This window comes from Octopus sinensis, linkage group LG1 (assembly GCF_006345805.1).
Source record: "Octopus sinensis linkage group LG1, ASM634580v1, whole genome shotgun sequence".
In the NCBI taxonomy this organism is placed as follows: Eukaryota; Metazoa; Mollusca; class Cephalopoda; order Octopoda; family Octopodidae; genus Octopus; species Octopus sinensis.
Window position 1 is genome coordinate 182,840,155 of NC_042997.1, and position 14,296 is coordinate 182,854,450.

Sequence of the window (14,296 nt, forward strand, 5' to 3'; positions counted from 1 at the left end):
ATTAAGAAATTGATAATCATTTCTTCCTACAGCTTTTTTCATTTATACCTATTGAATAAATTACAAATTTGTGCATTAAATTTGCATTTATAAATTAGTAAAATATCATCAAAAAAAGTTAGACATTTAAAAAATTCCAGCAGACCCAAAATATTCAATTCTACCTTATTTATTTTTATCCTATTATTTTATTCTTATTTTATTTTTTAGTTTTTTTAGTTTTATTTTACTTCTTATTTTATTTTATCTTATTCTTTATTTTATTTTTTCTATTATATTCAAATTAATCCGTTAACTCTCACACAATACAAAAATAAAAAAATAAAACAATTCCATCAATTTAGTCTGCTGGAATTAACAGATAGGTCAACATGTAATTTTTTAAGTATCTAACTTTTCCCTGATGATGTTTTGCTCATAACTTATAAATGCATATTTAATGCACAAATTTGTAATTTATTCAATGAGTATAAATGGAAACAGCTGTAGGAAGTAATGATTATCAATTAATTAATAAATGATTATTAACCACTAACTCTCCATTTTCTTCTCTTAATTCAATATGGATTATATACTTAATATATACCTATTGATTTAGGGAAATTTTATTTCCCAAAGATATAAGGTATAGAACCAGTGTTTTCTTGGGTGTAATCATCCTTTTAAGAGGTCAATATATCCTCTAATTGACTTACATGTGTGTTTGTGTGTGTGTGTCTGTCAGTGCATGTGTGTATATATATGTGTATGTATGTATGTATGTATGTATGCATGCATGCATGCATCCATGTATGTATGTATGTATGTATGTATGTATGTATGTATGTATGTATGTATGTATGTATGTATGTATGCACACACACACAATATACATAAGTGTCTAAAAAAATGAATACATGATTGTTAAGTTGATATTTATTAAAATACATTTCATTTTCAAAATTTAATAGAATCTACAAGCAGAATTTAATTTTTTTTTTTTATGACCACTTCTTTTCAAACTGATGACTTTTCAGGCCCATGAACAACTGATAATACAAACCAAAAGAATCACACACATCAAGAAACATTTTTTCGGTGTTTGTGTTCATTCTTATTCAATGTCTATCCTCAAGTAGTCAGCTGTTGTTGGTTTTGTACCATGAACATTATCTTTTAAGTATTCTCATTGAAAATGCCTACTGGTGTACAGTCTGGTGAGTGCAGAGAGCATTGTATAAAACCTCTTTGCTCAATCCACAATTTTTGCAAAGTCTCATCAAGGTAGGCCCTTACACTACAGTGGGAGGGTGGGTATGCCCCATTGTTCACATCTTCAAAGTCCTCTTGAAAGTTTGGTCAGACAGATTGTTACCGCAAGTTTAACCCTTTAGCATTCAGATTATTTCATCAAATGTAATGCTTATCTATTCACATTGACAGTGGCATGTAAAAAAGCACCCAGCACATTCTGTAAAGTGGTTGGCATTAGGAACGGCATCCAGCTGTAGAAACCATGCCACAATAGACAGTTGGAGTCCAGAAAGCTCCTTGCTAGTTAGCTCCATGTCAAACCATCCAACCCATACCAGAATGGAGAACAAACATTAAATGATGATGATGATGATTGCTTTAAATTAATCATGAATTGTCTTGTTGCATCAACATTTTGATATGATTGTTTATTCTTAGAATGACATTGTAGAGTAGGTATGATATTATTATTTATTTTTTGTGGTGTATTTCTTTTATTAAGTGATGGTTTCCTTTCATTTATTAGTGTGTATTCGTATTACTATTGTAAAGAAGTGTCATATGAATATACTGAAATAATCTTTATCTCTATACTATTCAGCATGCCATTGCATTTGTCTTTAGCATGCTGATAAGTACCAACATAGTATATCAGTATATTCTTGCCAATCTTCCTTCATTTGTTCACCTAAACTCCTTGCAGCTTCTCCTATATTTACTGTGATTAAGTTCATTCATTCACCCTTCATACATTTTAATCGGTACACTATATTCCTTATTTTACAGTTAGTCCTTGAGTTTGTATTTCATACAATTTCTATTGGTACATATCAAAGGGGAAAGTTCTTCTCACCTGTGATCTAATGGATTTTCCTGACATCTCTACGACTTCAATTCTAAGTTCAGTGTACTCAGAGCTTTTGTAAACCTACAGTCCAATTATCCTGTCAGTGTAGCATTAATAAATAACACCCCTTGACACTTGTCACAATTGTACTATGTGTTTATCTTATCTTCTTACTAATCTTTTGTAGGCTGTTCCATAGTTTGCTTAAGTTGGGTTCTATTAGTATCATTTCTTATATCCTCAATTATTTTCTATGCTTCCTTGTACACCCTGATTCTATTTTTTGATTGAAACATGAGAACTGCATGCAATGCATGAAGTCCAGTGCATGTGTCTCTATTCCACAGAATTTGCACATGAGGTCAATGGAAACATGTTATTCATTATCCTAACTGAGTCTGCTATCAGTATATTTATCTTAATGTTATGGGATATAGCTGAATTCCTATGGATTACATGCTTACTTTGGGTTTGGCATAATTTGAATGAAGGAATTGTATTTTGTTATCTATAATTCAGTATCAAAGATGGAGAATCAATTATTTAAGTGCATATTTGGTGGACAGAGTTAGCTATACACTGAATGATCTCCAGGGTACTCTTTTCAAGTTTGAACAAATAGTTTTTTGGAGTTGCTGTAACTATAAGGTTTTAATTAATACTATACAAACTTAAAATCAAAACTGATTTAAATCAGTATATCAAAGCAATTTTAATGTAAATATATGCTATATCTTAATAAAATAATAGGCTTAATCAAAATTTGACATTGGTTAATGAGTCAAAAACTACAGTAAATCCAACATTTCTGCTGTTTCCACAAGAACTTGGAATATATAACTGAGATTCCTTCCACAATGTAATTAATTGTAAAAATACATATAGGCTCACTTACTGATTGGGTTCGTTAGTTATGTAGTGAATACATGTAACATAACATGCTAAGCTATTGTTGGACTGTGTTCGACAATGGCTCAGCCGGGCAAAACTTTGAAGTCACTGTCGATAATATTCTTGTTTAAGGATGTGTGTGTGTGTGTGTCTGTGTCTGTGTCTGTGTCTGTGTCTGTGTCTGTGTCTGTGTGTGTGTGTGTGTGTGTGTCTGTGTGTGTGTGTGTGTCTGTGTCTGTGTGTCTGTGTCTGTGTGTGTCTGTATGTGTGTGTGTTGTGTGTGTCTGTGTGTGTGTGTGTGCGTGTGTGTGTGTGTGTGTGTGTATACAACTGGCTTCTCTCAGTTTCTGTCAACCAAATTCACTCACAATGCTTTGGTCAGCTCAGGGCTATAGGAGAAGACACTTGCTCAAGAATCCACACAGGGCGACTGAACCCAGAACCACTTGGTTGAGAAGCAATTCCTGCGCTTATTATTTTACTAAAGTATAACTATATTGGTAATACTTAGCAAATAAGCTGAACAACATCCTTATTTTTATAACAGAAAAAAATGAAAATTGATGGACCTGAATCTGCAGTCCCAGTGAACAAAAGTTACTGTGTAACTACTTTACTGAGCTGTGGACTCTAATAACTTTCCAACAACCTTCTAGTTTTCTAAATAACTGTAGAATTTCCACACATACTTCTACACATGTTTATAAATTCACAGCCTTTCCATGTTTCCTTTATTATCTTCACAGGTTGGTTTTTCTCTCATAATATGGGCCGTATGTGGTGTTTTGTCAATGGTTGGAGCAATATGTTATGCAGAACTTGGAACAACGATAACAAAATCTGGAGGAGATTACTCTTATATCCTAGAGGCATTTGGTCCACTGCTAGCCTTTCTGCAACTATGGGTAAGTTAAATCTTGTGTTCTATTTTCCAATGAAATTAATGCAGTTGATGTTCAGCTTGCACATCTGTTGAAACATCTACATCAATATTATTTTAATATCCATTTTTCCATAGCTGGCAGAAACGTTAGCATGTCGGGCGAAATGCATAGCTGTATTTCGTCCGCTGTTATGTTCTGGGTTCAAATCTGATAATTTGTTTCATGGAAAGTAATGTACATCATATACCCAGAGAAGTCAGAAAAATTCAACAGGAATTAATCATATTCCACCCAATGAAGTGCCCACACATGGCTGTTGCTGAAAAATGTTCAACAATATAGTAATTACAAAGAAGGATCTTGTATAATAGTATATGAATATAAACTCTGCAACTTAAAGTTGGTGTGCAGTATAGAAGCAAATGTTGTGATCTACTATTAAATAAAAAGCCTGTTATCTTCCATCCTCATGTTATAATATTCTCATACATCATACATATATATATACATATATATATACATATGTGTGTATGTATGTGTGTGTGTGTGTGTATGCATGTGCCTCTGTGTGTGTGCCTTTGTGTCTGTGTTTGTCCTTCACCACCAGCTTGACAACAGTTGCTGGTGTGTTTACATCCCCGTAACTTAGCAGTTTGGCAATAAAGACCAATAGAATAAGTACTAAGCTTGGAAAAAAATAAGCCTTTGGGTTGATTTGTGTGACTGAAATCCTTCAAGGTGGTGACCCAGCATGGCTACAGTAAAAATTGACTGAAACAAGTGAAAGATATCTACATATATAAATTAGAAAAAAAACCACCTTTTATCAATTCAATAATGAAAAATTAAATTATACTATTTAGAAAGATTACATATTATAGAAAGATTAAATATAAGATAAAACATTTAACGATGATTAAGTAATGTGCAAAATAATAAATAAAATGTATATATTTATGATGGGCCTCATTCAGTTACGGTTGACCAAATCATCTACTCACAAAGAATTAACTGGCCCAGAACTATAGAAGACATTTGCCCAAGGTTCCATGAATTGAAACTGAACCCAGAGCCATGTGGATAAGAAGCATAACTGTTCCCTACATCAATAGGAAAAACTTAGGCAGAAGGAATTACAAAGGGTTACAGTTTTAGGCTTGGACCTATTTTATTGGTAAATTGATTGTAATGAAATAACAAGTACAGCGGGGTTGAAATTCATCAAATGTAACTACACATTCTTATAAAATTTAGGGACCTAAGCTAAAATTTTTTTTATCATTTTTGTTAATGATGTTGCTGGTATTGTTGTTGTTTTTAGGTTAACCTGATTGTACTTCGTCCAACTGCCCAAGTAGTTATAGCACTAACCTTTGGTTACTATGTTATACACCCATTCTATCCTTCTTGTGAACCACCTCCTGGACTTGTGAAATTGTTGGCTGCATCCTGTATCAGTAAGTATCTGAAATAATTACCATACATATTCATGTAAAAGTCATTTTTCAGGCAGTGACAAGTGACAAGTGACCGAGACCTTTGGTGATACACCATGCCTGAGAAGACCTGTCAAGCCAAGTGAGATGTTATGTGACTGGCACCTGTACCAGTGGCACATAAAAGGCACCCACTACACTCTTAGAATGGTTGGTGTTAGGAAGAGCATCCAGCCATAGAATCAGGCCAAATCAAATTGGAACCTGGTGCAGCTTCCCAGTTTACCAGTTTTCAGTCAAACCATCCAATTCATGCCAGCATGGAAAACAGACATTAAATGATGATGATGATAATGATCATAGTAACAATAATAAATATAATCCAAGGAAGGAATTTATAAATATTTTAAAATTTTATAAATATATATATATATATATATATATATATATATATATATATATATATATGATGGTTTGACCAGGACTGATACAATGAGGGGATGCACCAGATTCCAGTCTGATTTAGCATGTTTTCTACTGCCATATGCCTTCCTAATGTCAACCCCTCTGAGAGGTTAATGGGTTCTTTTATGTGCCACCAGCACAGTTGCCATTTGCATGACACCAGCAACAGCCATATTGTTCAAAAGATGCTTTTTACATGCCACTGGCATTAGTACTAGTCATGTGATACCAGCATCAACCACCATGTGTGTGCGTGCGTGTGTGTGTGTGCATGAGCGTGCGTGCGTGTGTATGTGTGTGTGCATGTGCGTGCATGTGTGTGTGTGTGTATGTGTGTATCTATATGTATGTCTGGCCCATTTAAAAGTATTCTTGATGCATTGGGTGATATCATATGCTGAGAAGACCTGTTGAGTCAAGTAAAATAAAAATCATAGCTGTGGCCAGTGCCCCCTGACTGGCTCCCATGCTGGTGGCATGCAAAAAGCACCATCTGAACGTGATCGATGCCAGTGCCCCCTGACTAGCTCCCATGCTGGTGGAACATAAATTACACCATCCGAATGTGGTTAATGCCAGTGCCCCCTGACTGGCTCCTCTGCCTGTGGCATGTAAAAAGCACCATCCAAACGTGGTCAATGCCAAGTCCACTTCACTGGCTCCCATACCAGTGGAACATAAAAAGCACCCACTAATCTCTGAGAGTGGTTGGTATTAGGAAGAGCAGCCAGCTGTAGAAACATTGTCAGATCAGATTGGAGCCTGGTGCAGCAGCTGGCTTTCAAGACCTCAGTCAAACTGTCCAACCTATGCCAGCATGGAAAACGAATGTTAAACAATGATGATGATGATGATGATGTATGTATGTATGATGACAGTTGTCCAACCATGACTGAGGAAGACCAATAAATGATGATATATATATATATATATATATATATATATATATATATATCATCATCATCATCATATGTATATATATTCTGTAAATATAATTATATGCTTAAGCTTATAAGCATTCAGCATATATTGGCTATAGAAAATAGTCTAGTATTGGGGTATATAAGTCCTCAACAGAAAAATACAAATGGATAAGTTTGCATACCTATCCCTTTTTTCTGTCAAGGCAAAAAACTCCTTGCATCCGTTTTCAACCTTATTTACATTGCTGAGCCTCCATCCATTCAAGAAATGAACCATGGCTAGGAAAAAGTGTCAATCTGATGGTGAAAGATCTGTATTATGGGCAGAGTAGGGTAACACTTCCAACCCCTGAAGTTTCTCACTTGGTCTCATTGGCAGTGTGTACTGGGGTATTGTCATGAATGCATGCATGCATGTATGTATGTATGTATGTATGTATGTATGTATGTATGTATGTATGTATGTATGTATGTATGTATGTATGTATGTATGTATGTATGTATTAAGAGAGTTTACAAAAAAAACAAAAGACGAAGACAGGTGGTGTACAAAACAAACAGATGTATTAGTATAACGCTCAGAAATAGAAAAGGTTTTTCTTCTTTTATGTATGTATGTATGTATGTATGTATGTATGTATGTATGTGTGTATGTATTTCTAGCAATGCTGGTGCTTACTAGCACCCTCCGTCACTTTAGTGACAACTGTACTTGTTGCATATTGGTACTAAACTGCTAATAACCACCTTAATAATTTATATATATATATATATACATACACATATATATAGATAGGTAAGAAATAGAATATAAACTTCTTGTGTAGCAATAAACATTGTCCAAAACCCAAATTTATTTCCTTTGAAACTTGAACAAAAAGTAAATCAGTTAAAGGGAAGTCTTAAAATAGTTGTGTGTTAATTTCCTTTCTTATGAAATAGTCTGACAAATAACAAGAGACAGAGAACAAACTTATAACGTATAAGTGACAATATTGTCAGTATTTCAACATATTTGTTTTGAAACTTGAACAAAAAGGTAAAGTGGTCTAGAAATCGGACTCAAAATACTTGCCATGTTCTTAGAAGACCGCTTATAAACATAACTTTCAGTCAATAACTCTCTAAATTCAACTAATATATTCATTGCTTTGTTTTTTTTTTTCTTTTTAGCTCTTTTGTTGTTCTAGTCATTCATTCAATGGTACTTAACTAAATAAAGCCATTTTATTGGCGGGAGGACTCTATTTTCTTTAGTTACATAACTGCAATGTGCTGAAAATATTTAAAAGAGAAAAATACCACTATTTCTCCATCACTACTACCTTAATTGTCTGTTTTACTCTTATTCTTTATGTTTTTCTTCTTTTATTTTTTTCCTTTTCTTTCAGCCCTTCTCTTCTCTACTTTCTGCTAATTTATCTTCATCTTCCTCCCAACCCTTCTTCCTTTTCCTCCCTCTCTTCCCTCTCTTCCTCTTCTTCCCCTTTTCTTTCTCCTCCTCTTCCTCCAACTCCTCCACATCCTCCTATTTCTCCTTCTCTTCTTCTACCTTCTATTTTAGTGAACAGTACACTAAACCCTGTAGATCAAAACAATTCTGGAGTACATGTCCATTACTTCTTTATTTACATTAATTCTTATGTCTGGTGTAGATGGCAATGATGTTAGAAAAACAAAAATACATATTTCACACTTTTATCCACATTGGTGCTTCTTGTTGTATTCCCTCCACTAACAATTCCAATTCAAATCCTTTACTCAACAATACCTATTTCTTTACTACCCACAAGGGGCTAAACACAGAGAGGATAAACAAGGACAGACAAACGGACTAAGTCAATTATATCGACCCCAGTGTGTAACTGGTACTTATTTAATCGACCCCGAAAGGATGAAAGGCAAAGTCGACCTTGGCGGAATTTGAACCCAGAACGTAACGGCAGACAAAATACCACTAAGCATTTCACCCGGTGTGCTAACGATTCTGCCAGCTCGCCGCCTCAACAATACCTCTTTACCTTTCTGGTATTAATTAGAAGGCGGCGAGCTGGCAGAAATGTTAGCACATCATCTGCTGCTACGCTCTGAGTTCAAATTCCGCCAAGTTCAACTTTGCCTTTCATCCTTTTGGGGTCAATTAAATAAGTACCAGTTACGCACTGGGTCGATATAATTGACTTAATCCGTCGGTCCTTGTTTGTCCTCTCTGTGTTTAGCCCCTTGTGGGTAGTAAAGAAATAGGTATTAATTAGAAGTCTTCCAACTATGACCATCCCATCTTTTTCACACTTTGTATATTGACATATTCAATGTGGAAGCATCTACAGTAATCCCACACCATATCATGGTTCGCCTATCGTGGTTGCTGTTTATTATTTGAGCTTACATAGATTCCTCCATGGTGTATGTATGTATGTATAATAAAATATATATTTATATATATTTATAATAAAATAAAATGCATTTATAATAAAATAAAATATATACAGATTATAAAAATAATTTAAAAAAATATACAGTATTTATAGCCGTAGGAATGGCTGTGTGGTAAATAGCTTGCTTACCAACCACATGGTTCCAGGTTCAGTCCCACTGCGTGGCACCTTGGGCAAGTGTCTTCTACTATAGCCTCGGGCCGACCAGAGCCTTGTGAGTGGATTTGGTAGATTTGGTAGCATTTCGCCTGGCGTGCTAACGATTCTGCCAGCTTGCCGCCTTCTGTATATCTATAAATGCAGTAATTTCAATAATACTATAATCAAGATAAGTTATAATAGTATAAGGACAAGATGTTACCATATTTTCTTCCAATTTATTTTTGCTTTTTTATTGCTTTATTTATCGTTTACACTTACCCTAATTTGTCATCATCATCATCGATTTAGCATCCACTTTTCTATACTTGCATGGGTTGGACAATTATATAATTATCATTGATTATATCATTTGATCAGATATTAAATTGTTGCAATTTAAAGTGTCTTTTAATCAAAACACATAAATCAATATATTAAATCAACTGAGAAAACAAACAGAGAAATACAGAAAGTAAATTGTAACAAAGCAACAACTCTTTCGCTAACGGCCAGGCGCCATGTCATAGTTATTTGAAAAGTTATATTTAGTTCTGAGAATCGACTGCACCATCTTTCTATCACAACACACCCACGTCGCTGTTTCATCAATGACATTGCAAGTTCTAGAAGCAAAATCCTGTTTCATGAATAACAAAAGAAGCTGGTCCTATGTAAACTTTGCTGATATAATCTTCAGAAAGATCAACTAAGATTAAATGTTGACTGATTTTAAATTAGCTGATTTCAGTGACGTTGGCTGGGAGACACAGTAATGAAAGAATGAAGACATTGCAACAGCAACAAAACAAAAGACACACAAAAAAAAAAAGGAAGCAAAACAGAGAAACAAAAATAAAAAAAAAGAAGCATTTTGATGAATAATTCCTAGCTTAGTTGCAATTCAGTATGAAGAAAAGTATTGATTCCTACATAGCTAATAGCCGCTATAACTCATTTTTGATGGGAAATAATCATTCTCTACTCCTCCGTGATTATAATTTGAGATGATGGCCTGGAAATATTCTCATTATACAAGGAATTTCTGATTGCAAACCCACCTCTGAATGGTAACAGTTGACAATGATGTTTATTCCAGCACAAGGTGGTCAATGTCATTATATTGCAACAGTTACACATATTTGAATTATGTTGTTGTAGATATTGCTGTTGTTGTTGTTGTCATTGTCACAGTCAACTTTCTCAAAGTTGTTGTTGCTGCTGTTGCTGTTACTGTTGCTGTTGAGTGAAGCGGTCTTCGTCCCAGAGCTCGCAAGATCCGGCCTCTGTTGTGGGAGAAGTCCGAAACGTGGTCCTTTGCTATTCGTAAGACCCGCAGAAGAGAAAGCAGGTCAACCCCCGACACCAAGAGCATCGACAGAGGGATGAATGCGCATCCAGGCTCAGCGGTTGCATAGGAAGTCGGGGACAAGAAACAGGAAGAAAGAGTGAAAGAAAGTTGGGGTGAAAGAGTACAACAGGGGTCGCCACCACCCCCTGCCAGAGCCTCATGGAGCTTTAGGTGTTTTCGATCAATAAACACACACAACACTCGGTCTGGGAATCGAAACCTCGATCCTCCGACCGCAAGTCTGCTGCCCTACCATTGGGCCATTGTGCCTCCACTTGCTGTTGCTGCTGCTGTTGTTAGGGTTTTTTTAGCCCCAGGTCAGTTCTGAATGAACAGATCCATGATCAATAACATTCCATCCATCACCATTCTGTCTCTTTTTTCTCAGATATTGTATATCTAAGACTGCTATTTAATGTTCCTACCTGTTCCAAGCTGGTAGGTTGTAATTCGAGGGAAATTTGGCTGCTATTTCTACCAGATTGAAAGAACCATATAGAAGCTTCTTTATCAGCTTAGCTTAGTGTTGTAGTTATATCTGATGCTTTTGTTGTTGCATTCAGTTTTATGGAATCAGAAACTTTGTTAAAATTGATACCACAAAGCCTTGAGATATTGTATTGAGTTCATTGTGTTACACTATAGTGGAATGTATTTTGACATACTGGGGTATAGCACTGCAGTAGTGAACAATTGTGTATATTATAGTGAGATATTCTGTAGTGTGATTATGTGTTGTGTACAGGGGTATTGTATAGTTACTTGTTCTGCAGTGTTGTTTGCTGTGGTAAGGTGAAGGTAGTGTAGTGAGATGTGCTTTGATCCTGTAAAATAATATTTGGTTTAGTACTGCAACAGAGTGGTGGTGGTGATGTTGGTGGTGGTGGTGGTTTTGGTGGTGTTGTAGTGGTGGTGGTGGTGGTGGTGGTGGTGGTGGTGCTGCTGCTGCTGCTGCTGCTGCTGTTTTTGTTGTTAAGCAACAAGACAGGTAAGGGTGATTAGGTGATGGTCCAGGGCTTATGGGTGGGAGACCCCAGACCTTGAAAAAAGAAAAACTTGGTCGTCTTGTAGTTGAGGGCTCTTCGTTGATGCCCGACACCACTGGGGGGTGGCCCTCGAAGTCGCTGGAAATGGAGATCGCCAGGTCCAAATTCTTGAACGGCTGGTACTGCTGCTGGTGCTGGTGGTGCTGTGCTACTGCTGATGATGCTGATGATGCTGATACTGATGACGATGTTGATGATGATGATGATGATGATGATGATGCTTTGGTTGTTTCGTTGTCATAGTCAAGCAAACTTATAGCATGTAGATGGAGTTCAACATTTTTATAATTGTCCATTTTTTTTTCACATCAATCCTAGTCCCACATGTATATATACCTTACATCTATAAAAATATATCCTCATATTCCCTTGGCATTTCCATCATGGGCAAAATCCATGTGAACAAAAATTTAACAAATTGTACCACTAAAGACAATCTAAAAACCATCAACTTCTCAATGGCCACAAATACATTAAATTTTTAAATTATATAGAAATGTTAAATACCCACAAGGAGCAGCTCAGTGGATCACCTGTGGGCCACAACTTACCTGTTACCAAGCCCTGATGTATATCGTCAGGTGTTGGCAAACAATTGAATTATTAGATGTGGTACAGTGTGGTATTGTGTAGTATATAGCAGAGGTGTGTTGTTTGGTGTAGTGCAGTGAGATGTAGTGGAATGCACAGAATGCAGTTTAGTGCTGTGTAATGTGATATGATTGATTTAGTACTATGACAATGTAGTATTATGTAATGTTGTTATGTGGTGTGGCAAAGTACAGTGTGCTGGATTGTTTGGTAGTGTGGTGTAGTACTAGAGCATGTACTGTGGTGAGATTGATATGTGATACAGAGGAACAGTATTTAGACATTGAAGACAATTCAGAGTTGTCTCTCTTGCAGTGCACAGAGCTGATGATAGCCAATTAGTTAGAAATGTATTCACAGTTCTGCCAAAGGAGCGTGCCTTGATATGATCATTGGTGTTTTTCAACACCTATTGCATAAAACAGGAAAGGTTATCCATGGCAAATTAGCAGTGAATACAGCCTTTGTACAAGTTAAATATGTCCCAAACATATCTTTTAGTTGTTTGTTTATTTAGATACCATATTTTTCAATTGACAAATTGTTTTCTCCTATTTTCAGGCATTTTAACAATTATCAATGTACTGAGTGTACGGGCAGCAATGAGAATACAAGATGTGTTCACCACAGCAAAAATATTGGCTCTTGTGATAATCATAGTGGCTGGTGTAGTCCAGCTTGCTAGAGGTAAATCTATTATTAATTATTTACTTTTATATTTCACTTGGTGACTAAGTGTTGTCCAAAGATCCAGTCATTGCATGTATTGATAGCAAGAGTAACAAGGGAGTATGTGTGCAACATGGTATAGATCAAATATCACCAGGAATTTCATTCAAAAAGTACCAGTTTTTCATTTTAATTATCTATTTTTATATCTTTCACTAATATACTTCAGCAAAAGATATCCAAATGTCACTTACAAGGCATCAATCAACTCTAGGCTTTGGTATAAGGGACCTTGCACTAGGATCAAACCTCTGAATCAAATGGTTATGAAACAAAATGCTTAAGTATACAACTAACTATATTTCATCTCATTTAATATCATTCAAACACTATCAAAGGCCATGTGTCTGAACAATTAATGAACTAAGCCAACACATTTTTTTAATATAACTGATTTTATATAGCTTCTGTCAAGAAAAGGTAAAGACAAATGTTACTCTCAATATGCTGGTTGAGCAAATAATGTTAGGAAGGTATATATATGTAAAAAAAAAAACATAGGTAAAATATTTCCTGCATCATCATTATTGTTTTAATACATGTTTTTTGATGTTGGTTTGTTTCAATAAATTACTGATATAAATTACTTCACATATTTCTTCTCAAAAATCAGTAACTTGTTTTCTTTCTTAGGTGAAGTGCAGTTTTTTAAAGAACCATTTGAAGGCACAAGTATGAGTGCAACAAAAATATCCCTGGCATTTTATTCTGGACTCTACTCCTATTTTGGATGGTATGCAATTTACTCAACCATATATTTTTATAGTTTTTATAGACTCAAAATATTTTTACCCACTCTTTTAAGCAGAAGCTTTAACTAGTATAAATCATCCAAAAAGTTCTGTTAACATCAGCCAAAATTTCACCTATCAATACTTAACAATGTAATCATGACAAGTTGTCCTTGAATATTTTTGTAAAGTTAAGGAAGTCATGTTTACATAGATATGAAGGCTTTTTTTTACTATGAAACTAAAAACTGATATTACTAAAAGACTTCCCTTTGGTAAGCATATTATTCAATATTACACTCTCGGAGTTGTTGGCGTTAGGAAGGGCATCCAGCTATAGAAACTCTGCCAGATCAAGATTGGAGCCTGGTGCAGCCATCTGGTTTGCCAGCCCTCAGTCAAAATCGTCCAACCCATGCTAGCATGGAAAGCAGACATTAAACGACGATGATGATGATGATGATGATGATGGTGGTGGTGGTGGTGGTGACGACGACGACGACGACATCTACACAGTAACATATATCAGAAGAAAATAACATTAAAATTTAAATGCAGCTGGATCTAAGATTAGACCCAGTTTTCCATTGACA

General features: G+C 35.4%; 1 protein-coding gene across 2 annotated transcripts in view; it reads left to right on the forward strand.

Annotated features, from left to right (window-relative positions):
- LOC115227414 (large neutral amino acids transporter small subunit 1) overlaps positions 1 to 14,296 on the forward strand; it is a 75,392-nt gene that overhangs the window by 34,316 nt on the left and 26,780 nt on the right. For both annotated transcript variants that reach the window (XM_029798325.2, XM_036507444.1), the window contains exons 2-5: positions 3,718 to 3,876; positions 5,177 to 5,312; positions 12,805 to 12,930; positions 13,606 to 13,705. In XM_029798325.2, the coding sequence (XP_029654185.1) occupies positions 3,763 to 3,876; positions 5,177 to 5,312; positions 12,805 to 12,930; positions 13,606 to 13,705 (476 nt within the window). In that variant the 5' untranslated portion in view covers positions 3,718 to 3,762. The remainder of the gene's footprint in view (positions 1 to 3,717; positions 3,877 to 5,176; positions 5,313 to 12,804; positions 12,931 to 13,605; positions 13,706 to 14,296) is intronic.